Source organism: Mugil cephalus, chromosome 19 (genome assembly GCF_022458985.1).
Source record: "Mugil cephalus isolate CIBA_MC_2020 chromosome 19, CIBA_Mcephalus_1.1, whole genome shotgun sequence".
Classification (NCBI taxonomy): Eukaryota; Metazoa; Chordata; class Actinopteri; order Mugiliformes; family Mugilidae; genus Mugil; species Mugil cephalus.
The window spans coordinates 23,039,856-23,065,197 of record NC_061788.1 but is presented as its reverse complement, the minus strand read 5'-3'; the positions used below and the strand labels follow the sequence as shown (position 1 = coordinate 23,065,197).

General features: G+C 44.1%; 1 protein-coding gene across 1 annotated transcript in view; it reads right to left on the bottom strand.

The window, feature by feature from the left end:
• Window positions 1-25,342, bottom strand: part of tbc1d13 (TBC1 domain family, member 13) — a 50,762-nt gene that overhangs the window by 12,400 nt on the left and 13,020 nt on the right. The window contains exons 7-9 of the mRNA XM_047569549.1: window positions 10,781-10,940; window positions 906-1,116; window positions 355-518 (exon numbers count right to left, since the gene is read on the bottom strand). Of these exons, the coding sequence (XP_047425505.1) occupies window positions 355-518; window positions 906-1,116; window positions 10,781-10,940 (535 nt within the window). The remainder of the gene's footprint in view (window positions 1-354; window positions 519-905; window positions 1,117-10,780; window positions 10,941-25,342) is intronic.

The following is a 25,342-nucleotide window of genomic DNA, read 5'->3' as shown; positions in this document are numbered from 1 at the left end:
AAAAAAAAAATGGCATCAGTAAATTTATTGATGCAGTGTATAATGAATAAGTCAAGGTCAATGTGTTTGGTGTATGTTCTACATAGTTTTGGGTTACACCTTTCTGTTTTGGTAGAAAATGGGAAATTCGCTATATAAGAAAGCAAACTGAGGACCTTTGTGAAAGCAAAATAAATGGAGAAGTCAGTTTCCACAACTACATTATTTTCTCACTGTAGTGTGAAACACATGGGCCTTTGTTTGTGTCAACTACACCCCTAGCCATGCCAACTGGTGGGGATGCAAATGTTGGAAGAATGGTGTGTGTTTGGAGTCCCTATTATCCCTTTGTCTCCCTAAAAGCTTTGGTCTTACCAATTTGAGATAGAGCTCTAGGTCTTTGTCTTTTAGCATGGAGTACACACTCTCCATCTTGTAGGTGATGCCACACTGAGAGTCGTCCAAGCTCTTAATGAAGTTGTCTCTGTTTTCCGACATTAGATTCGTGAAACAGAAGAATGTATCTGCTTCAGCATGCTCTGTACAATGAAGAAGTCACAAAATAGCTATTATCCGCTTGCCAGTTCATTACTAGTCACTAGTGAAAACACATTCAATCTACTGCACTGTTCGTGACATTAAATGCAGCTGTGGCTCATCAGGTAGAGAGGGTTGTCCACAAAGCTGTGCATTTGTGTAAATAAATGGGTAGATGTTTTACTGTGACTGTAAAGCAGTTTGATTATCAATAAGAACAGCATTATTTAAATACAATTTACCATTTACCATTACATTTTATGCTGAAACAGCAGCAGAAAGCTGCTAATTCAACTAGATGTTCATAGTTAAATTGGATTCATTTAAACACTATTGACTAAAACAGCATTTCCAAAATAATACAACACTGTCATTCAAATATTACAGACCTTTCCACTGGCTGTTGGGATCTGTGGCAAAAGTGTAGTAAATTGGTCCAACAATCTCATTCATGCCCTGCACGTAGGCAATCCCAGGGTTGAGTTTGGCATAGATGAAGAGGATCCGCTCAACCACCTCCCAGTGTGCTTCACTACCATTGGGCAGCACTTCATATTCATTAGACGGATACAGGTTCAGAGCCTTTCCAGGAGAACTGACCTGGGAGAAGAAGAAAGAATTATAATTATACATCCCTTAGTTATGCTACTATTGGCCTAGGCTGCGGGGGGACGATGCACTGAGGACATGTCCTCTACTCTCTTCTCTGACACAAAACTCCTGTCCTCTAATCTCTCATAATTTATTTTCTATGACTAATTCGTGAGCTGATGCAGGAAGTACAACCTCTACTGGGCCTTCTTCCTCACAGTGTCAATGCCGGAGGTCCACTTCAGGTCCTGTATGATTGTGGACCCTAGGAACCTGAAAGAGTCCACGGTGGGGACGGTCCTATTTAGGATGGTAAGAGGAGGGAAAGAAAGAGTCCACGGTGGGGACGGTCCTATTTAGGATGGTAAGAGGAGGGTGGGTGGGGGTCTCTTTCTGAAGTCCACAGTCATCTCCACAGTCTTAAGCAGGTTTAGTTCCAGGTGGTTCTGACTGCACCAGAGAACAAGCTGTTCACTTCCCCTCTGTATGCTTGTCCCTGTCCAGAATGAGTCCGATGACGGTGGTGTCATTTGCAAACTTCAGGAGTTTCACAGAAGGGTCCCCAGAGGTGTAGTCATTCGTGTAAAGGGAGAAGAGCAGTGGAGAGAGAACAAAACCCTAATAGTCCATGGGCCAGAGCCCAAAATTTCACTATTCGGTATCAGTCAAAGGGACGAAGGCTACCTATATTTTTTGGATAGATATATGTCTGTAGATAATTTTTTTGTATGATAGCCTTTCCAGGTGAGTAGCTAAATATTGTTTATCAGCTCATGAAGTTAACCACCGCCTAAGGAAAACTGTGTGTTAGATGCATGTGCATAATCTGTTTTACCCTCATGATTAGGACTTTTCTCACTGTTCAATAATATAAACTGTAAAGTTGGGCTTTTTAACATGGGGGTCTGTGGGGATTTGCTCCCTTTTGCAACCAGCCTCAAGCGGCCACTTGATGAACTGCAATTTTTTGCACTTCCGCATGGGCTTCATCGCTCAGCCCCAGAGGTTGCCGCCCAGTTGCCCTGACGTCGTGTTCATGAAATTATGAACTGGTGTAAACCCCCTGCTAGACCCCATGCAGTTTGCTTACAGGGAAAACAGATCCGCGGATGATGCAGTCAACATGACTGCACTACATCCTGCACCACCTGGACTCTGCAGGGACCTATGCATGGGTTTTGTTCGTGGACTTCAGCTCAGCATTCAACACCACCCTGAGCTTCTCCACCTAAGACTGTCCCAGCTCAGTGTGCCCCCCTCCACCTCTCACTGGATCACCAGCTTCCTGACTGATAGGAGGTAGCAGGGGAGATTCGTAAGTTTCACATCCAGCACACGGACTCTCAGTACTGGTGCCCCTTATAGTCCATGGGCCAGACCGGATTTTGGTATCAGTCAAAGGGACAAAGGCTACCTATATTTTTTGGATAGATATATGTCTGTAGATAATTTTTTTGTATGATAGCCTTTCCAGGTGAGTAGCTAAATATTGTTTATCAGCTCATGAAGTTAACCACCGCCTAAGGAAAACTGTGTGTTAGATGCATGTGCATAATCTGTTTTACCCTCATGATTAGGACTTTTCTCACTGTTCAATAATATTGTGTTTGGTATCATTTTAAAGGGGACCTTCTAAGCTTTCATTTAAACCCAGTTGTGAACCTGTCCGATAAATATGGAGGTCACTGCAGCTCATCAAACCATCAAAAGCATACATTTTTTCACATTTTACGCCTAAACTATGTTCTTTCTTTTAATCCTGTAGGACATAGGAACATCAGAAACACAAAACACAAGTACCACAGCATTCCCCTGACTGTAAGGTTTCAGAAAATATATAACATGCCCATATAATTTCATTGTGAGAATTCAAGATGGCGTCAGAGTCAATCTTTACCCATTTTCAACTTTTGATCTTGACAACACAGATGGTCATGTAATACCCCTTTCCAGGGTTATTTTTGAGATACAAGGTCAAATTCAAGGTCACTTGAAGGTCAAAGGTCAAATATGGAATTATACTGTGCTCAGGTTAGAAGTAACCCCAGTCCACCACAACAGAAAGAAGCAGAGCCCAGGTAAATATCAGTCCAGCACTGCTGTTCTACCAACGATCACAATCAAAAACAAGCAGGCAAGGTTTGTTTTACTTCTATGATTATTCTATCAACACATACATTCACTTCAAGAGTATATCCTAAATATATTCGTAATGTACACCAGCGGTCTCCAACCTTTTTTGCACCATGGACCGGTTTAATGTCCGTCAATATTTTCACGGACCAGCCTTTAAGGTGTGGTGGATAGATACAGGGCTTTCCACAAGCGCAGCTGACGGCCATATAGCCCACTGCGAAATTAAGTCCAGCCGGTTACTTTAATGACTATTATTTTTATAGCCTTCAAGCTCTAAATATTAATGTTCGATTTTAATAAAATTTAATGTTTATCTAACTTACTGACAATAATGTAAAATGGAACCGCATTCATTTAAGTTGTGATTCGCGCTGTTTGTACCGATAATCACAAATTACTCTGATCACCGCCGACTTCATTGAACAAGAGAGAGAAACTCATCTGTGTGTGTGTGTGTGTGCGCGCACACTCAGCGGCGTCAGTAATGTGTCGGCGTCGTTGGTGGGGACAGAGATAATGCTTATTTTTTACCGCTTTCACCACCCCGGGCGGCTCGCCTTTGGTGCGCGCCCCTCCCCTGGGGCGAGGAGAGTGCGGCTAATTGCAGCTAACAACTGTAGGATATGAAGCTACTTGTCATTTTCACACACATAATGTCACTTTCGCGTAAATTCTCTTTTGTCTTACAACCAAAAGACATACATTCATGTGTTGACTGTCCTTGCATATAACCACCGAATGCCTGGCCACCTGAGGTCAAACCAGAAACAGAGTGTCCGACCATTCCAGCATCGCTCGCTGTGTTCCTGTGCTATCTACTCACAGGCTCTAATGATCCTGTTCATGCAGCCCAGAGAGTTAAGCGACTTCTGCAATCATTTGGCCAAGACATAGTATAAGCAGTGACATGTGGAAAAATCAAGCCTTCTAAGCACATTGTTCTGCCATTCAGTGTCAAGTCATTAACAGGAAGTGTGGAGTTGATAAACATTCTCAACTGACTTGAGACAGTGTATCCTATTCCCAGATGGCAGAGATTGACACTGCCTTGTGTTTTCAGAAGCTCTTGTCATCAGGGAGAGATACAGCCTTACCAGGTAACATCCATCCAAGAATATTCACAACTTTAGCCTGGGACAATATTGATCGTCTGGAAGAAACCATCAGTGGTGAGGGAACATCTCATAGAGTCAATGGGATTGCTGTGCAAGCAAAGCGAGTTAACCAAGTTCCTGTCCAACCCATAGCCAAAACAAAGAAACGAAGTACTGATGCACCCCTGCAAATGCTGCCAACTTACAATGCCGGACAATGAGTGGGGCCACCACAAAGCAAAAGTACACATGTTGATACTGCTGCCAATACTCATCTTGTCAGAAACAAGAACCTTGTTTGGATCCTTGCACGCATGCATGCCTACCATCAATGTTCCAGCAACACATGTCTACGGTCAATGAAGCGCTCAACCAGTCACTGAGCATCATGCAAGATTTAAGCCTGAAAGAGATTGTCTGTGTATGTGACCAAGCCCTGTATGCGAAGGCTGCTGAGATCACATGGAAACATCACAACAAGTTTCAGAACATCATCATAAGGTTTGGGGTATTCCACACCATGTGCACACTGATGGCAATATTGTAAAATGTTTCCAAGATGCTGGACTCCGAGACCTCTGCATTGAGTCTGGTGTGGTTGAAGAAGGCTCAGTTTCCGGTGTTATGGATGGCCGTAAATACAACAGGGGTGTCCGACTACACAAGCTCCTGTATGTGGCTCTCATGCGACTGACATGGAATGGGTTCCTGTCTTGGTTGGCGGCAACTGACATGAATGATTTGGTTCACCTGGAAGAGACACTGAAAACAACTGACTGTCTTGGGAACAACGTCTCCCAAGACCATTTGAAGGAGGTTCTCGACAGCAGCTCTTGCACACGCATCATGGAACTGTTTGAAGTGTACCGCAAGTTCCTCAGAGATGGAAACGGCAGCCTCTCATCCTTCTGAATGTCCTATTTGGACGTTTAAAATCTTGTTGGGGCTCATTCGAGCGTCTAGAGAGGGAGACTGGATGCTTCAACTGGAAAGTATTCGTGCAATGATCCCCTGGTGTTTTGCATATGATACAATGAATTATGTACGGTACCTTGCATATTACTACACCCAGATGTGTCAGCTTCCCACCACACACCCAGATGTAGCTGTTATTTAACAGCTGAGTACAGAAGCATATACCTCAGACAGCTGAGAGACCTGACAGGCCAAAGCATGTCCAAACTATCCCATCCAGATCTACAAGGTCCAGGGATCCAAAAAGATGAGGCAGATGTCCAGTCTCTCATTGATCTTATGGAGAACTGAACAACTGGCTCAATCCTTTGTCCCCTGATGAGTCCGATCTGATTAGCCTGTCCACTGGCTTCTTGGCTCCACCTGATGTAACCAGGGATCTCTTGAGAGCTCATGAGATCGGGGAGGAGGCCTAGCAGGTTTTTAAGCAAACCTGGTAAGATGAGAACTCCTCTTCAAAATTCTATGACAGGATGACCAAGCAAAGTCTGAAGACATTCTCCAAGGTCAGCAAAAAGACATCTCATGGGGTGAAAGAAAAAGATGTGGTTCTTGAGGCAGATAGAAACCTTTTCAGCCACATGATCCTGGTGGCTGAACACAGGAAGGTGAACATGAAAGATGCCCTTGCCCACCCACTGGGTCCACTGCCATGGCCACTGGCAAATGCTGATGGATCTCTGCAAAAAACAAACAAGGCTGCACTTGCCAGAGAGCTGGAAAAAAATGTGTCTCCTGCTGAACAGATCCCAACACCATCTACAACCATCATTGATGGGATGAGCCTGGTCCAAAAACTGAATGGCAACAACAAGACCTTTGCACAGATTGCAGAGTCAGCCTTCACATATGTTCTTCATGAGGGAGCAGAGAGTGAAAGGATTGATGTGTTTTTTGATGTCTACCGCCAGATTTCGATCAAAAACGCTGAACGACTAAACCGGGGTAGAGATATCACTCTCCAGTACAAGAACCTCACAAGTGGACATCACATACAGCAGTGGAGAACATTCCTTTGCAGTCCCTCAAACAAGGCTAGTCTCATCAAGTTTCTGGTAGAAGAGTGGAAACGCCCATGATATAGAGAAATGCTGCATGGCAAGGTGTTGTACATGACCTGTGAGGAAACCTGTTACATGATGAGTGTGAGGAAGTATCAGAGCTGCACTCAACACAAGAAGAGGCTGACACTCGCCTACTACTTCATTCACTGGATGCAGCACAGGCTCAAAAGCAGTTATCATCACAGCCGAGGACACTGATGTCATGATGCTTTGTCTTGGCTTCCAGAAGGACATCTCTTGTTCCATATACCAGAAGTGTGGGACACAAAACCGCATGCGGTTTGTTGACATCAGCAAACTGGCAAGCTCACTTGGACACTCTGTCTGTGACAGTCTAATTGGCTTACATGCCTTCACAAGCTGTGATACTGTCAGTGCATTTGCTGGTCGAGGGAAGCTGAATGCCCTGAAGATGGCAATAAAGGACACTATCTGCCAAGAGACTTTAGGTCGACTGGGACAATTATGGGACATTAATGATGATCTGTTTGAAAAAATCGAATGGGTCACCTGCCGCATGTATGCTGCTACAAGCAACACTGGTGAGGTCAACCAACTGCGCTATCAACTTTTCACCACCAAAAGGGGAAAAATTGAGTCCCACCAGTTGCCACCCTGTAGAGACTGCATCTATATGCATGCTTAACGAGCAAACTACCAAGCAGCTATCTGGAAATGCTGTCTGGAGGCTGACCCAGTGGTGCCGAGCCCTACATGGATGGACTGATGATGATGGCAAGCTGGTCATAGATTGAATGCACTCCCCGCCTGCACCAGATGTGGTCTTGGAACTATTGGCATGCAAGTGTGTTCATTCATGCACAATGCCAAGCTGCACATGCCTGTCAAATGATCTGACATGCACAAACATGTGCAGGTTACAGACCTGTAGTAACCAAAAACTGCAGGAAGATCCAGAGCCTCATTTTGAAGTAGGGGGTCAGATGACGAGAGTGACACAGTGTGGTGATGGACTTTGTTTGGGATAGTTATATTATAGTTATGCTGATGTTAATATTGTTCAAATTATTAAAACATTTAAGTTTTTGAATCATATTTTTGTTTCCTATTTTATTGTGATATTACTTATTTATTAGCGTAGATGTTCATTGTGTATTTAACAAATGTAACCTATAGAGACCATTGTGTGACCTAACCAGCTAAATCTGGTTTGTATTTTGTAAAAAGAGTCTTCTTTTGTAAAAAGAGACTTCAGGCTCACAGTCACACAGGCTCAATTTTATAATATGGATATATTATACATTTTCCGAAGTTAATTGGCTGATAGTTAATTGGATGTGCACTGGCCTCAGATGTGCCATTAATCATATCAAAATTGACCTTCAAGTGACCTTGAATTTTGACCTTGTTTCTCAAAAATAACCCTGGAAATGAACTTCCCACCCTTGTAAACATACAAAAAGAGGTATTACATGACCATCTGTGTTGTCAAGATCAAAAGTTGAAAATGGGTAAAGATTGACTCTGACGCCATCTTGAATTCTCACAATGAAATTATATGGGCATGTTATATATTTTCTGAAACCTTACAGTCAGGGGAATGCTGTGGTACTTGTGTTTTGTGTTTCTGATGTTCCTATGTCCTACAGGATTAAAAGAAAGAACATAGTTTAGGCGTAAAATGTGAAAAAATGTATGCTTTTGATGGTTTGATGAGCTGCAGTGACCTCCATATTTATCGGACAGGTTCACAACTGGGTTTAAATGAAAGCTTAGAAGGTCCCCTTTAAAATGATACCAAACACAATATTATTGAACAGTGAGAAAAGTCCTAATCATGAGGGTAAAACAGATTATGCACATGCATCTAACACACAGTTTTCCTTAGGCGGTGGTTAACTTCATGAGCTGATAAACAATATTTAGCTACTCACCTGGAAAGGCTATCATACAAAAAATTATCTACAGACATATATCTATCCAAAAAATATAGGTAGCCTTCGTCCCTTTGACTGATACCAAAATCCGGTCTGGCCCATGGACTATAAGGGGCACCAGTACTGAGAGTCCGTGTGCTGGATGTGAAACTTACGAATCTCCCCTGCTACCTCCTATCAGTCAGGAAGCTGGTGATCCAGTGAGAGGTGGAGGGGGGCACACTGAGCTGGGACAGTCTTAGGTGGAGAAGCTCAGGGTGGTGTTGAATGCTGAGCTGAAGTCCACGAACAAAACCCATGCATAGGTCCCTGCAGAGTCCAGGTGGTGCAGGATGTAGTGCAGTCATGTTGACTGCATCATCCGCGGATCTGTTTTCCCTGTAAGCAAACTGCATGGGGTCTAGCAGGGGGTTTACACCAGTTCATAATTTCATGAACACGACGTCAGGGCAACTGGGCGGCAACCTCTGGGGCTGAGCGATGAAGCCCATGCGGAAGTGCAAAAAATTGCAGTTCATCAAGTGGCCGCTTGAGGCTGGTTGCAAAAGGGAGCAAATCCCCACAGACCCCCATGTTAAAAAGCCCAACTTTACAGCATTAACATAGCATAAACATGTTTACATCCTGGTTCAAAAAACTGTTTTGGTCTCAATGGTTTATTTCACTACCCGTGATAACTGTACAGGGGGTACTGGGGGTGAATCTTTTTCTAACTCATTCTAACTCATTATTTTTTATTAACGTTTAAAATTCTGCATAATTAAGGGAATTCCCGCTTTGAGTGACAGGCACTGCCAGAGGCCGCTAGCTGCTAGTCTTGGTCTCTCTGCTAGTCCTCACCTGAGCTAATGACAACCTTTCGGCTGAGTTTGAGGTGTTGGTCCATTTGGATCATTTTAAATAAAAAATAATAGTTAGTTGTCTGCTTTGCTGCACCTCCCACAAGACCATCCGGTAAGTGAATTTGGAGAATTATTCCTATGGGTGGTGTCGGTGCCCAGTATAGCTAGTCCAGTAGCTGAAGTTAACTATCTAATTTGCCAGCTAATTAAGAAACCTTAGGCTAGCCTTCCAGCGAGGCTCTGGTTTGTTAGCCATGCTAACTGGAGGCTATCTACCAAACCACCACCGAAGTCAGAACGTAAACAATAATTAGAGATGAGCGAGTACAGCATTATCTGTATCCGTTAACCATATGAATTATCTGTATCTGTACTCGGAGTGGGCGGGGTCTAAACCGAAAGGGGGCGTAATTTAACCCGGAAATGGGTCGGGTTTTGTTGAAATGAGCAGGGCTTTAACAGGTATGTTATTTTAAGCATGCAATTGATATGGGTTGATCAGAAATTGTGGTTTTGATAATGATAGCAAACAAACTATTTACACAACAAGTTTTGCACAATGCATACAAGACATGCTGTTGCAATTATCAAGTAAAATGTAAGTGACAAAGAGTTTCATACTCAACATAACTTTCTTTTTTTAACATTTAATTTTTTTTGGATCATTTAAAAAAAAAAAATAAATAAATAGTTAGTCTGCTTTGCTGCACCTCCCACAAGACCATCCGGTAAGTGAATTTGGAGAATTATTCTTATGGTCGGTGTCGGTGCCCAGTATAGCCAGTCCAGTAGCTGAAGTTAACTATCTAATTTGCCAGCTAATGAATAAACCTTAGGCTAGCCTTCCAGCAAGGCTCCGGTTTGTTAGCCAGGATAACGGGAGGCTATCTATCAAACCACCACCGAAGTCAGAACATAATACAACAACAAGCTTAATACAACAAGAAAGTGTCAGACACTTTTTTAAAAAAAAAAAAAAAAAGAAAAAAATCTCAGTCACATTAATCTGCACCACGCACAAGTACAAACTGGAGTAAAAATAAACCTGAAGCTGAAGAAACTCTAAACGTTACTGGAAAAGACCGCAAGCCTGACAGACAGAGAGCTGTTGTGTGTAAGAGTGAGCAGAGCAGGACAAAGCAACACATGTGTATATGTGTTAGGGGAGGGGTGCGGGGCGGCACCTATCACAGAACGCAGACACAGTCAGATAACCAATGAGGATTTTTCATTCAATCTGAGCACAGATATTGACTCGTATACTCGTACGGAAAATATTACAGCCCGGAGCATACTGGGGGTTAGGTGCTTGCTCAGGGCACCACAGCCACAGCCAACACAGGGCGGGAGGCGAACCTGTGACCCTTTGAACCCCAGGCTGTGCCTCTCACCACTGCACCACATCTTAACACTATATTCAGGTGGCTCCACAGTTATTGTGCAATATATTGAACTTGAAAGTGTGATCTTTCAAGCCACAAGGGGTTATCTGCAACTTAGATGTCAACATTAAAACATAGATAACTGTAAGAGTCAATGACAATTTCAGTTTTATTTGCGAAAGGAAGGAATATAGGTCTAAGTGTTCAATGTTTGACACTCCATATAACCCCAGTATGTATGGAAAATGTACAGAGCTTTGTACATGGTTAAGGGTGACTTACATTGGTGACTCCACTTCGGTTGCGGTTAACAGTTTGTGCTTTCAGAGTGGTTTGTTCCACTCGTCGACGTAATGTCTCATAATCATTCTGAGGGTCCAAGATGAGCTGGCAGGGGTATTCTGTGGGACGCTGGAAAAATGCCATGTCTGGGTACAGCCGTCTGTAAACATACATACACACATTTTTATCACATCTCTTGTACACACCGTAGACTGTAAAAATATATCAGGGAAAATATCATCAAGTATGCCAATGCAATGCAACGAAGTGTGGAGGCATTGTCCATATTTATGACTGGAGAATAAATGGTCTTGCATTTATATGCTTATATATGCTTTTCTACCTACTCAAAGGTACTCAAAGCGCTTTTACAGCCAGAGATACTTCATATATTGAATAAATACTGAAATTGAAACAAAAACCTCTGTCAACTAGCTCATGTTTGTTATCTATAATAAAAAAAAAGTGGAGAATATCAAAACAGCAGATAGAAAAACAGAAGCAATCAAAACTCAGCACAAACACCTGAGGACAATCAATTATATGAGTGCATGGAAGCCACCCTGGGACTCTCTGAAATATTGAGATAGATCACAGAATTCTGCATGGAAACTCCTGGGAACTTTGGAGTATTGAAGAAGGAAATACATATATATATACACATACATACATACAGTGGGGGAAATAAGTATTTGATCCCCTGCTGAATTTGTAAGTTTGCCCACTTCCATAGAAATGATCAGACTCTGGTTTTTATGGTTGTTTACTGGTTATGGGTATAGACAGAATATCAGTCGAAAATGCATAAAAAACACACAATCTAAAAGTTATAAATTGTTATGTATTTTATTAAGGGAAATAAGTATTTGATCCCCAACAATTCACTTAGAATTCAGGCTCCTACAGATTGGCTGGTGCGCATGTGGCACACAGCTGTGCTCAGTCAACTAATTACCAATACTCCTGATCTTAACTCGTCATGTATATAAAGCACACCTGCTCTAAGAATCAGTTTCTTACATTCCAACTTCTACAGCACCATGGGCAAGACCAAAGAGCTGTCAAAAGATGTCAGGGACAAGATTGTAGACCTGCACAAGGCTGGTATAGGTTACAAAACCATCAGAAAAAGGCTTGGTGAGAAGGTGACAACTATTGGTGCCATTATTCGCAAGTGGAAGACCCATAAAAGAACCATCAACTGTCCTCGGTCTGGAGCTCCCCGCAAAATCTCGCCTCATGGAGTGAGGATGATGATGAGAAAGGTGAGGGAGCAGCCTAAAACAACACGGCAGGAGCTTGTTAATGATCTGGAAGCAGTTGGGACCTCCGTCACCAAGAAAACAGTTGGCAACACACTGCGCCGTTATGGATTGAACTCTTGCAGTGCCCGCAAGGTCCCCCTGCTCAAGAAGGCACATGTACAGGCCCGCCTTAAGTTTGCCAGTGAACATCTAAATGACTCAGAGAAGGCTTGGGAGAAAGTGCTGTGGTCTGACGAAACCAAAGTTGAGCTATTTGGCATTAACTCAACCCGCCGTGTTTGGAGGATGAAAAAACGTGAGTATGACCCAAAGAACACCATACCCACGGTTAAGCATGGAGGTGGAAACATCATGTTTTGGGGCTGTTTTTCAGCAAAGGGTACAGGGCAACTTCACCGCATTATGGGGCCAATGAATGCAGCCATGTACTGTAACATCTTGGACAAAAACCTTCTTTCCTCAGCAAGAACACTGAAGATGCCTCGTGGGTGGGTTTTCCAACATGACAATGACCCAAAACATACTGCCAGGACAACAAAGGAGTGGCTCAAGAAGAAGCATATTAAGGTCATAGAGTGGCCTATTCAGTCTCCAGACCTTAACCCGATCGAAAACCTGTGGAGGGAGCTTAAGCTCCGAGTTTCCAAGAGGCAGCCAAGAAACTTGAAGGATTTAGAGACTGTCTGTAAAGATGAATGGGCCAAAATCCCTGCTGCGCTGTGTGCAAACCTGGTGACCAACTACAAGAAACGTCTCATTGCTGTGCTTGCCAACAAAGGTTTCTCTACAAAGTACTGACTTGTGTTGTGCTTGGGGATCAAATACTTATTTCCCTTAATAAAATACATAACAATTTATAACTTTTAGATTGTGTGTTTTTTATGCATTTTCGACTGATATTCTGTCTATACCCATAACCAGTAAACAACCATAAAAACCAGAGTCTGATCATTTCTATGGAAGTGGGCAAACTTACAAATTCAGCAGGGGATCAAATACTTATTTCCCCCACTGTACATACATACATATACATACATATATATACATACATACATATATATACATACACATACATATATATATACATACACATATATATATATACATACATATATATATATACATACATATATATATATAGATACATATATATATACATACATACATATATACATACATACATATACACATACATACATATACATACATACATATATATATATATATACATATACATACATACATACATACATATACATACATACATACATACATATATATATACATACATACATACATATATATATTGTGGGAACAGTAAAATGTATGCGTGCTTATGAGTGCCTTAATAATCAGGTTTAATTACCAGAAGTGATTCAATATGCAAAATATGGGACATAATCAATGGAACAGAATACACTGAACATGTACTGTGTGCAGAAGTGGAAAACACTGGAAGGCCGAATGATATGATTGTATTGAGAACAACTTGTACTTAAAGGTCACCATGTATTTTCTGAAGATGTCTCGCGGGGGGAGCAGGACACGCCGGACCACAATCTAACAGAGAAAGTGTGTCAAAGAGGAGAAAGGAGATGAGCCAATCGTATGTTGTGTTTACTGTAGTAATAGAAAAGAACTGCCCCCGCGAAGGCAACTCAGATCAAGACTCATATCTTTGTATGTACTGTGGTCTCCACACTCTGCAGACTGTGAATAAATACTCGTACTCGACGTCATTCTCTCGTCTCTTTATTCCTCACATCAACGGACCGGAGAGGAGAGGAAAGCAGGGCTAAATTCCTCCTCAACAATTTGGGGGCTCGTCGGGATGTGAAGGAAGAACGGAGCGAGGACATTTGGTTTAAACGATCGACACAACGGCGAAAAGAGACAGAGCGCTCGAAACTGAGGTAAAGCAGAACCTGTTTATCGAATCTGCATTATTGGCAACACTAAAGTAAAAGTCTCTCTAAGCCGGAAATGTGCCATCAGTAAAAGACGAACAGATGAGTAAAGCGTGCGTGAAGTGAAACAAAGTAACAAGGTTCCTGAAGAAGAAGAAGAAAAAGAAAAAAGGAAAAGCGCTAAAAGACGTAAGTGCATTCTAAATTGTAGCAGGGCTACAGTCGACTATCCCGGTCGTGGCGGACCCACCGTTGGCTCGACGGGGTCACGGAGTGAGCTGGGTTAGGGCCCCGAGGGGTGGGGACCCTCAAATTACCTGAAAAGACCTAACTGGGTTAGGCATATAGAATATCTGAAATTACAGATTGTTGGTTTGAGTCCATGGGGTTATAGTCCCCTAAAGTAGAATATCTGAAATTACAGATTGTTGGTTTGAGTCCATGGGGTTATAGTCCCCTAAATTAGAATACCTGAAATTACAGGTGGGAGGGGTTTGAGGCCCTGGGGTATCTCCCCTAAAGTAGTATAGTCTGCGGACTAATAAGGTGGAATTCCTGTGGAACGGGACTAGCCCTCACGAAGAAGTCGGCACATAAGAATTGGCAATAAAATTAAAGAGAGTAGTGCGTCTTGGGTTGGGATTGTAATATATATATATGTATGAGCTCTAATCGTGTTGTCTTTGTGTTTGTGTGTTCGCTACGAGATTGTCAAATAAAATAAGTGTGAAATACGGGGTGGAGAAGTTCTGAGGTGTCAGGAGCGCCGTGAGTACACTAGATAGTGTCTGAAGTGATATGACAAACTGAGAGCGGAAACCTAGCGGTGATAACACAAACTCTCAGTGTGACGGGAAACCTAACGGTGGCAACAAGTCACTAGATATCACTCAGGCTATCGTACTCAAACAGTCGCTCCAAAGGCTTGTGGTTCGGGTGTATTCCATAAATTCACCGGCTGGCCTCAGAACTAATAGAGAAGAACAGGCATAATGGAAGGAGAGTTTGAGAGAGAAATAGACGACGGGGGTTGGGGCCGTCCGCGCTCTGCGTGGGTGACCTTGGGAGTACAAATAGATAATATGTTCCGTGCAGGAGAAGCCGTTAGTGATAAGAAGGATAAAACTAAGAAACTAGCGGAAGCTAAAGAAAAGGTGAAACAATTGGTTCGGTTTAAAAGGAAAAACCTTAGAAGATAAGGGGCCTTTAGGCAAATGGTTGTGGGAAAAGCAAAAAGAATGTGAGGTTAAGGTAGCAGATCTGGTAGAGCAGGGAAAACAGGCAGGTCTGTTGCAGAAGTCCAGAATAAAAACTGAAACGGAGGCCCAGGACAAGGCACGACGGGACTGGACGGAGCTCGCGGTCTGGTGGCAGAGTACTACGCACCTACATTCGGCGGACAAGGAAAAGGACAAAGGAGGTCCAAAAGAATTGGTAACCACACAAGACACCCACACTTGTCCTCCTCCATACGCCCCACCTAAGACACCCACACCCGGCATTTACCCCACTTTACACGTAACAGAAGGTACACTGCAGATAGACGATGTAGCCACAGGAGAAATTGCAAGCCCAGCACCTGCACTGGTGAGCACGACTAAGACTCCACCTCCTATGACACCGACCAGTCCTGACAAAACACCTCCAAGACCCCAGTCAGTGACCAGCAGAGACACTGAAACAGAGTACATTCCAAATGACCCTTTCCAGGACCGACAACAGCGAGAACATGGTGACATTGACTATAGAGCATACAGAGAAGCGGAGGAAGAGGTTAAGCGAGAGAGGGACACCACCATACAGCGGTCTAAAGAATTCGAGGACCAGGGCAAGCGAGAGTTGATGCAGGACCAAGTACGAAAACCAGATAGAAACGGACCAACGCCCCGCGATAGCACTGATCTTATGTGGGACCTGAGCGAGGGAGAGGAGTGTAAGCCTCCAGTGACAGGAGCAGCAGCGTTTACAGGAAAAGGCAGGTATGAGGGACAGACTAGGGATGTCGGAGTTAAATGGAAATTGAAGGGCAGATGGGAGAACAGGCCACAGGCTGATGAGGAGGAGGAGCAGATTGCAGAACTAGAAAGAGAAGTAGAAAAGGCATCAGAGAGACTGAGGGCCAGTATGGAAAAGACTCAAATCTGGGTGGCTGACGCCAGGGGACGCAGACGATCTGTGAGGGACAGAGGAAAGTGGGATGAGTCCAGGGACCGACAGGACCATCAACATCTGGCTATGCCCCTACTAAGCACGGCCGGACAACCTGACAAATACAAACCGTTTACTTTAGGGGACATCCAGACTATAGTAGACAAACTGCCCCCTGTAGTGGAGGGAGGCAACAGGTGGTTGGACAAACTGGACTCTCTGACCGCGGGACAGAAATTAGCTCTAGGGGACTTTAGAGCTGTTGCAGCAAGATGTATGACAGGGGGTGACCTGCGTGACATAGAGACGGACGCCAACACTAAGGGGTTGCCTGACAATGCACCATTTACGAGACAAAGCACTGCGATCGGACAGGCCATGCGAGACAAATATCCTCTACCACACGCCGCTATAATCCCGAAACTGAGATGGAACCCCGAACAGAGCCCAAGAGAGTTTCTTACGCAGGCTAAAGATCAATGGGTGAGCAACACCGGCTGTCACCCAGGAAAGAAATCAGTTCAAAGGGAGTGGTTTAGACAGGCCGTTCTAGAAGGGGTCCCGGAATCTGTTAGAAATACGATGAAAAACAATCCTGACATGCAAGGGGGTGACGCTCACGTCTGGGAAAAACATCTCGTCCATCACCTCACTGCCACACAAGACCAAGTACTTAAAGAGGGCAAAGAGTTAACTGACATGCAGGCGCAGCTGATTAAATTACAAATAGCTGACGCTAGAAATAAAGTAAATGACAAAAAGAAAGAAAAAAACCGTGCCCAAGATAATGGTGTCTACCGAACCTCAACCAAATACTCCTGATTTGTTCCCGGTTCCTCCATGGGCGCCACAGCCACCACTCTATCCATCTGGTCCACCAGGAGGTTACTTCAGAGGTAATTACCAAAGGAGGGGACGGGCGACTAGGGGCTGGGGTGCCAGAGGAGACTACGGGAGGGGCTACGGAGGTCCTCGTCCCTGCTTCCTGTGTGGAGACACGATGCACTGGGCCAGAAACTGCCCACACTATGCCCAACACTATCGAGGAGGTGGAAGACCACCCCGAGGGGGAGGCCGTGGCTACGGACCTCCGGCACCACTGCCACCTGCGCCACCAGGGGCCGCCAGCGCACCGCCAGGGGGAGTGACTCAATTTCCAGCCTGGGGTGACTACTGTGACTATCCCCAATACGAGTGACACACCCCACAAGGGGACCCCGACAACACCCAAACGGCAGAACCGGTGTTGTCAATGCAGGTGGAACAACTTAATCTACCATTTCTAGTGGACACAGGGGCTACAGTGTCCACAATCAGACAGGCACCACAGAACTCTCTATCGAATAAATCTATCACACTAATGGGGTTCTCTGGGGAAAGGACAACTCTGCCATTCACCAAACCATTACGCACAAAATTGGGCACCCAGGTTCTACAACACCCGTTCGTGTTCTCCCCAGCTGTTCCAACTAACCTACTGGGCAGGGATCTGCTCATTAAACTCGGGGCGACAATCCTGTGTTCAGCTGACGGCCTCCAAGTCCATCTACCAGACGGAACCCGTCTGCCATGCGGTCAACAGGTCTCGGGCCATGGACAATATCTCATACAACCGGTCATTGATCCCATGGCCGACATCTATTGGGGCTTACTGAGACCTGAGACCGCGAGGAGGGGGGGCATTCTTTCGGCCTACCTCGCGTGGAAACCCTGGATATCACAGCTTCAGCCGCTCCTGTCTCCTCCCGACCCTCCACACGTAACGTTGTTTTACGATCGAACACAATGTGAGTGGTATCAGGAACAATTTCAGGAACAATTAGAAAGTAAAGAGTGGACAGTCCACTCCCAAAACATATACGTTGCTCCAGAAGGCGTAGCCGGCGGAGTTAACCTCACCACAGAACAACTAATCTGGTATAAAATGGCGGACGAAGCGGCACCACACATTTCCCTAGCGTTACATCCAGAACATGAGGCTAAAGAGCTCGGTAGCATTGTAAAACGTTCTTTACAGCAGACGGACTGGGCGCAAACGTCCGTCCCTCAGGTGCAGTATTCTGCCTCGACTAAAACGTACTGCATCCAGATAACAGCCACAGACACCGCCACACTTACTCATGCGCAGATATCCAGACACCACGGGCGTGAATGGACAGATCACCCAGACACCTCAGCCATGCTTAACACATTGCCAGACACGTTGTGGTCTACAGATCCCACGGACGTGGGTCTCATTAAGTGTGAACCAGTCACGTTTGAATTACAGTGTGATTATCCAATCTGGTTACGACAATATCCCCACAAACAGCAGGCGGAAGACGGCATACAAGACACTATAGACGGGCTACTACAAAAGGGGGTATTAGAACCATCTCAGTCATCTTGGAACACTCCAATCCTCCCTGTTGAAAAGAAAGGCACCGGCAAATATCGCATGGCACATGACCTTAGAGCGGTTAACAAGGCTCTTAAGACTCACACTGTCCCTGTACCAAATCCATACGTCGCTCTCACTAATCTCTCGCCCTCACATGAATGGTTTACGTGTATTGATCTAGCTAATGCTTTTTTCTGCCTCCCTCTCCATACTAGCTGTAGGGACATTTTCTCGTTCACCTACAAAGGGCAGCAGCTGCGCTACACGCGACTGCCACAAGGCTTTAAACTTTCCCCGGGTATTTTCAATCAGATTCTGAAGACAGCCCTTGCAGACTGCGTGCTGCCTGAAGGCGTGACTCTCGTTCAATACGTGGACGACCTCCTACTCGCTGCGCCAACGGCACCTACATGCCTCGAGGCCACACGCTCGCTACTCGCGCATCTAGCCAAGGCCGGCTTTAAAGTAAGCAAACCTAAATTGCAGGTAGCGCGGAAACAGGTCTCATTCTTAGGTCGACAAGTCTCACAAAAAGGCGCTGGCCTATCTCCACAACATAAATCAGCAATCCTACAGCATCCCAAACCACACACTGTCCGTGACATGCTCTCTTTCCTCGGCCTAACAGGTTACAGTAGGAATTACATCCCTGACTACAGCGGCCTCACTAAACCATTACGTGATCTCATCCGTGAACACGGTATGCGTAACCTTTCTGCCCCACTCAAATGGACAACGGATGCTGAAGCGCAGTTTATCGCCCTTAAACAAGCCCTGGCAGCGGCTGCTGACCTCGCCATTCCAGACTACTCCCTACCATTCTACCTAGATGTCTCTGGTTCAAAACTATGCACTAATGGCGTTCTGTACCAGAGAAAAGGGGGAGAGAGGGTAATACTGACTTATGTAAGCGTAATGTTGGATGCAATGGAAAAACGACACCCAGCATGCACACAACATGTGGCTGGAGTAGCAAAACTCATTCAAAAGACAGCACACATAGTGATGGAACACCAACTTAACGTGCTAACAACACACAGCGTGGTAGCATACGTGAACTCGCACACATTCACACTAACGGCATTAAGACAACGTAGACTGAGCAAAATCTTAGAAGCCCCAAATCTCACGTTCACGCATGAAGGCATGAACATGGCAGAACAAATGAGCAACGGAGAACCACACCAGTGCACCGAAAGAGTGCACCGAGACGAAAAAGTACGACCTGACTTATTAAGTGAACCAATAAAAGGGGGACGTGACTTATACACTGACGGATGTTGCTACAGATATGACAAAGATGGACTGGTCTCAGCTTACGCAGTAGTAGAACAGACAGAGACAGGAACACACACAGTACGAGCAGAGAGGATCCAAGGACAGCAATCAGCACAAAGAGCAGAAGTCCTGGCAGTGATAGCAGCTCTGGAAGAGGGAAAAGACCGGATAGTAAACATATACACTGACTCTGCATATGCAGCCGGGGCAGTACACGTAGAACTCAAACAGTGGCTCAGGGCAGGGTTCCTCACAGCTAACAGTCAGCCCATCAGACACGAAACAGAAATGAGACAACTTGCAGAAGCATTACTATTACCTCAGAAAGTAGCAGTGATAAAATGCAGAGGACACGAGAAACATGAATCCGCGACGAAAGCAGGTAATGACGCAGCAGATGCCGCAGCCAAACAAGCAGCAGGATATACACCACACTTCGTCATGATGAACACAGAATATGAGGGACAGGTAAACACAGAAAAGGTGGTAAGCGCACAACAGGAAGCCTCCCCACAGGAAAAGACACTGTGGAAGGCTCGAGGATGTACGGAGACAAAAGGGTTCTGGAGAGGACCTGATGGCAGACCAGTAATACCACCTCAGATAAGGGAAAGAGCAATGGTGGAGGCACATGGAGTAGGACATGTGGGAGTCACACAAATGATGCATAATCTGAGACACTGGTGGCATCCATACCTAAAAGACATGTGTAAAGAACACATACAAAGTTGTGAACAGTGTGTACAGTACAATCCCAGACCAACAGTGAAGCCACACCCCGGGCGTTTCCCCCTGGAGACTCGATCAGGTAAAGAAATAATAATCGATTACACTGACATGATCAATCCAGTAAGGGGGTATAGGTATCTCCTCATGTGCGTGGATGCCTATACGGGGTGGCCAGAAGCGTGGCCAACAAAAAGAGAAGACAGTAAAACGGTAATTAAGTTCTTAATAAACCACTATATACCGCAACATGGGTTTCCGGAGAGAATCCGGTCGGACAACGGAACCCACTTTAAAAACCAAGACCTCCAACAGGTGGAACAGATGCTGGGTCTGCAGCACAAGTTCGGTACAGTGTACCACCCACAATCCCAGGGAAAAGTGGAACGAATGAATCAATCAGTCAAAAACAAATTGGCAAAAATCTGTGCACAGACCAAAATGAATTGGCTCGATGCGTTACCACTAGCACTCATGGCCATTAGGAGCTCCATTAACCAAAGCACGGGTTTTACGCCATTCGAACTGCAGACAGGGAGAGCATTTCCAGGACCTCAGTCTCAGTTACCAGCAGGGGCAGTAGAAATGTCTGAGCTAACACATAAGCTGTATTTCCATGAACTGCAAAGTCTCGTTACAGCGTATGCGAAACAGGTTGGCGACCGGCAGGCGGAAAAACACGACAGCCCTGGACCTGACGTGGACTGGGTGCTCCTAAGAGTCATCAAGAGGAAGTGGACGGAACCTCGGTGGACTGGACCGTATCAGGTGACAGAGAGGACATCACACGCAGTCCGGGTGAAAGGCAAAGGCGATACCTGGTACCACTGGAGTCAGTGTGCGGCTGCACAGGCTCCCACCCGATCGCTGAGGAACACACACAGGGACCTGTGTGCAACGACCAAGGCACCGGCGAGTGCTGAAGCAAAGCCCACCTCAACAAAAGGGGCAGAATAATCCCCAGGTGGCAAAAGGGGGTGAAGGAGTCGAACCTGAACCCTGACGGAGGAACGGTGAAATTAGCGCGTTCCTCCCAACAAGTAGCGTGCCAAGCTACCAACGCAAGCGTCAGATCAAGATCCGGACAACATCAATGAATAACATTCAGTTGATAACGTATATTGTGTTCTTAATTATCGTGTTTTTATCCTTTTAGGTGGAGTCATCAGACTCCTCTGCAATAATCTAGTTGATATACAATAATTGTACGCCATTTGCGGAATTGTATGACGAGCCACACACAGGTTTAAAGCACCACTAGAGGTCACAAGCTATCCATAACCCCTCATTAGTGTCACGTGAGAGCCAGAGGCACACGTCAGAAGGTTTAGCTTTCTTTTCTTATAAGAATCTACTCGAAATGTTGCTATACGCGAATTGGAAGGTGCTCATCCTAGCAGGAGTTGTCGCCGTAGCTGTTGTAGTAATTGTGTTCAGCATCTATGAATGGGGGCCACAGCAGGAGCATAATAGAGGAAGGCGATCAGTGAGTGGTAAGTCCACTGACGCCTGTATAAAACTTCCCTCATGGCTATACAGAACAGAATGGCTCTCGACATGATTCTGGCCGAGAGGGGGTGTATGTTCCATGTTTGGAGACATGTGTTGCACATTTATTCCAAACAACACGGCACCAGACGGATCTGTAACCAGAGCCCTGGAAGGCCTGAGAGCGCTCTCGAACACAATGCACGAACATTCCGGCCTCGACAACCCCATGGATGAGTGGTTTGCTAGCACGTTTGGTAAGTGGAAGACTTTGATTTTATCCTTATTAATGTCGATTGCAGTATTTACAGCCATCCTGGTTACATGTGGCTGCTGTTGCGTGCCTTGTATTCGGTCGCTGATGGTAAGGTTTATCACTACTACCATAGAAGGTAAATCTCAGCCACCGCCTTATATGATGCCCCTCCTTCAGGATGAAGTGGAGATGGAGCTGGGAGATATCAGGGATCCGTCCGCAGTTTAAATGTTTGATTTTATACGCTGGGCTAGCTTGTGTTGATCTCTTTATAGAGATAAGAAAGGGGAATAACAATTTTTTATTTACTTAGTTTAGGTTGATCTCTTTGTAGAGATCAAAAGGGGGAATTGTGGGAACAGTAAAATGTATGCGTGCTTATGAGTGCCTTAATAATCAGGTTTAATTACCAGAAGTGATTCAATATGCAAAATATGGGACATAATCAATGGAACAGAATACACTGAACATGTACTGTGTGCAGAAGTGGAAAACACTGGAAGGCCGAATGATATGATTGTATTGAGAACAACTTGTACTTAAAGGTCACCATGTATTTTCTGAAGATGTCTCGCGGGGGGAGCAGGACACGCCGGACCACAATCTAACAGAGAAAGTGTGTCAAAGAGGAGAAGGAGATGAGCCAATCAGGTGTTTACTGTAGTAATAGAAAAGAACTGCCCCCGCGAAGGCAACTCAGATCCAGACTCATATCTTTGTATGTACTGTGGTCTCCACACTCTGCAGACTGTGAATAAATACTCGTACTCGACGTCATTCTCTCGTCTCTTTATTCCTCACATCAACGGACCCGGAGAGGAGAGGAAAGCAGGGCTAAATTCCTCCTCAACAATATATACATACATACATATATGCACACATACACATGTATATATGTATATATATATATATGCACAGGTGTGCAACGTGTGTGCAACCACCATCCCCAAATGACAATCAAGAGACTAAGTAAAAAACAACATAAACTTACACCTTTTGAACAAAATAAAATACATTACATAACAAAGGTAAAAGGCAGGCATGACAAATTAGCATTAATAATAACCAAGAAATCAAAAATCTTGTGCATACATGTACAACTTGAAAAATTCCAAAAGCCGCACACTGAGAGCGAAAAAAAGAAAACTCAACATGGTGAGCGGAGTCAAAACAAGGAGGTATTTATTGTTTTACCCAGTATATTGTTAACAAGTTGTTATGTAATTTATCCACACAGTGTTCCATGAGTTCTCAAATGTATCCTTTTCCAGCCTAAGAATAAATGCCTCTCCATTTCAAAAATATCTTGGACCACTTTGATCTGTGCCTGTATGGGATATCACTGGATATCTGACATTCTATCTCTTTCCACCTAGCATTATAGGACAGATTGCAAATATTAACCAAAAACTTCAACAGTTGGGTAGTAATTTCTGAGGTTCGGAAGGGAGAAGCCTTCTTTTCCTTTTGCTAATTGAAGAGTCTTAAAACAAATTCTTGGCCTCTTCCCCTGTCAAATGAATCATGACAGTAATTTGTCTAAATCTTGATATTTACCCTCTGCTTCATTTTGGATTAGGTATAGTAATCTGGGAAGCACGTTCATTTTATTGCTTCCATCGTTTGTCCTAGTCCTAAGAATTGTACTAGGTCCCATCTAGACAAATCAGTTTTAATTTTAGAAATTAAGGGGTCACAATTCTCTGATACAATCATGTTTAGATCTTTTGGAATATTCACACCTAGATAACTAACCTAGATACCTTAAATCTCAACAGACTTGAAGGTCCTCTTTAACTGCTTGGCTAGGTGAATAATTAAATGTCAAAATTTGCGATTTATAGGTGTTAATTTTATATCCTGAAACTGCAGATTTAAGAGCAGTTCTTGAAGGGAAATGGATGGATGTCCCAGATATATCAAGATGTCATCTGCAAACAAGGGAATTGTATGTTCTCTATTAGTCAATCTGATCCCCTGTATCTTCTTGTTCTGTCTTATCCACTGGCTCAGAGCCTCTATAAAGATAGCAAATGCCCTGTTCACACCCCCTTTCGATTGATTGATTGATAGATAGATCGATAGTTAGACAGATGCTTTATTAATCCCAAACTGGGAAACTAAAAGAATTTTATAACCCTATATTAATCCGTATTTTAGCCAATGGTTTGTTGTACAGAGCTTGTATGGGTTTGCACAACATTTTGATGAAACTGAAATCTTTCTAGCACCTTATATATATATATGAGAGACCAATCAACAGAGTCAAATGCCTTTTCTGCATCCAACCCCAACAAAACAGCCTCTAAATTGTATTTATTTATATGATTAATTTTGTGTAATGCCCTCCTAACATTATATTGTGTTTGATAAAAACCTGCTTGATCCAACTGTATAATATCTGGAAATATAGTTTCTAAACGTTTGGCTAGATATGAAGATTTTGTAGTCCTAATTCAGAACACTGATTGGGCCGAAGTTAGAAAAATCTGTCAAATCTTTCCCATCTTTTAGTATCCGAGCTATGATCTCTCCTGTTTCCATGGCCCAATTGAATGTTCTCAGTAATGAAGGAGATAGACAGTCCAGAGCCCGGAATTTTATTTGGTTTGACTCTTGAGATTGCCTTATGTTACCAGGAAGACTTGTCTGACAAATCCATTAATCCAATTTTGCATGTTCATAGAAAACCAGTATCTTTAATCTTTACATAAAAAAATAATCAATCATAAAGTAAGTTTTGTCCGGTGAGGAATAAAAGGTATAGTCTCTGGATGTTAGATTTAACTCTCTCCACACATCGCAGATACCGATCTCTCATAGCGACTTTCACAACATGATATTGTGCAACTGAGTTGGTCTTGACACATCCCACTTTGGGTTCAGTCTCATATTCAAGTCACCTCCACAAACAACCATTCCTCTGTGTAATCGTCAAAAGACAGATCAGATCAAAAATGTGTCTACAGAAGCCCCACGTTGCACCAGGAGGCGCATGAATATCCCTCGTTGATATCAACGTCTTCTATGTCCCGTCTCATAGGACGCTGAAAAAAAACTTGATTAAAGCCCTGCCTCTTAAGTTTAGCATTTTCGAAATTAATTAAATGAGTT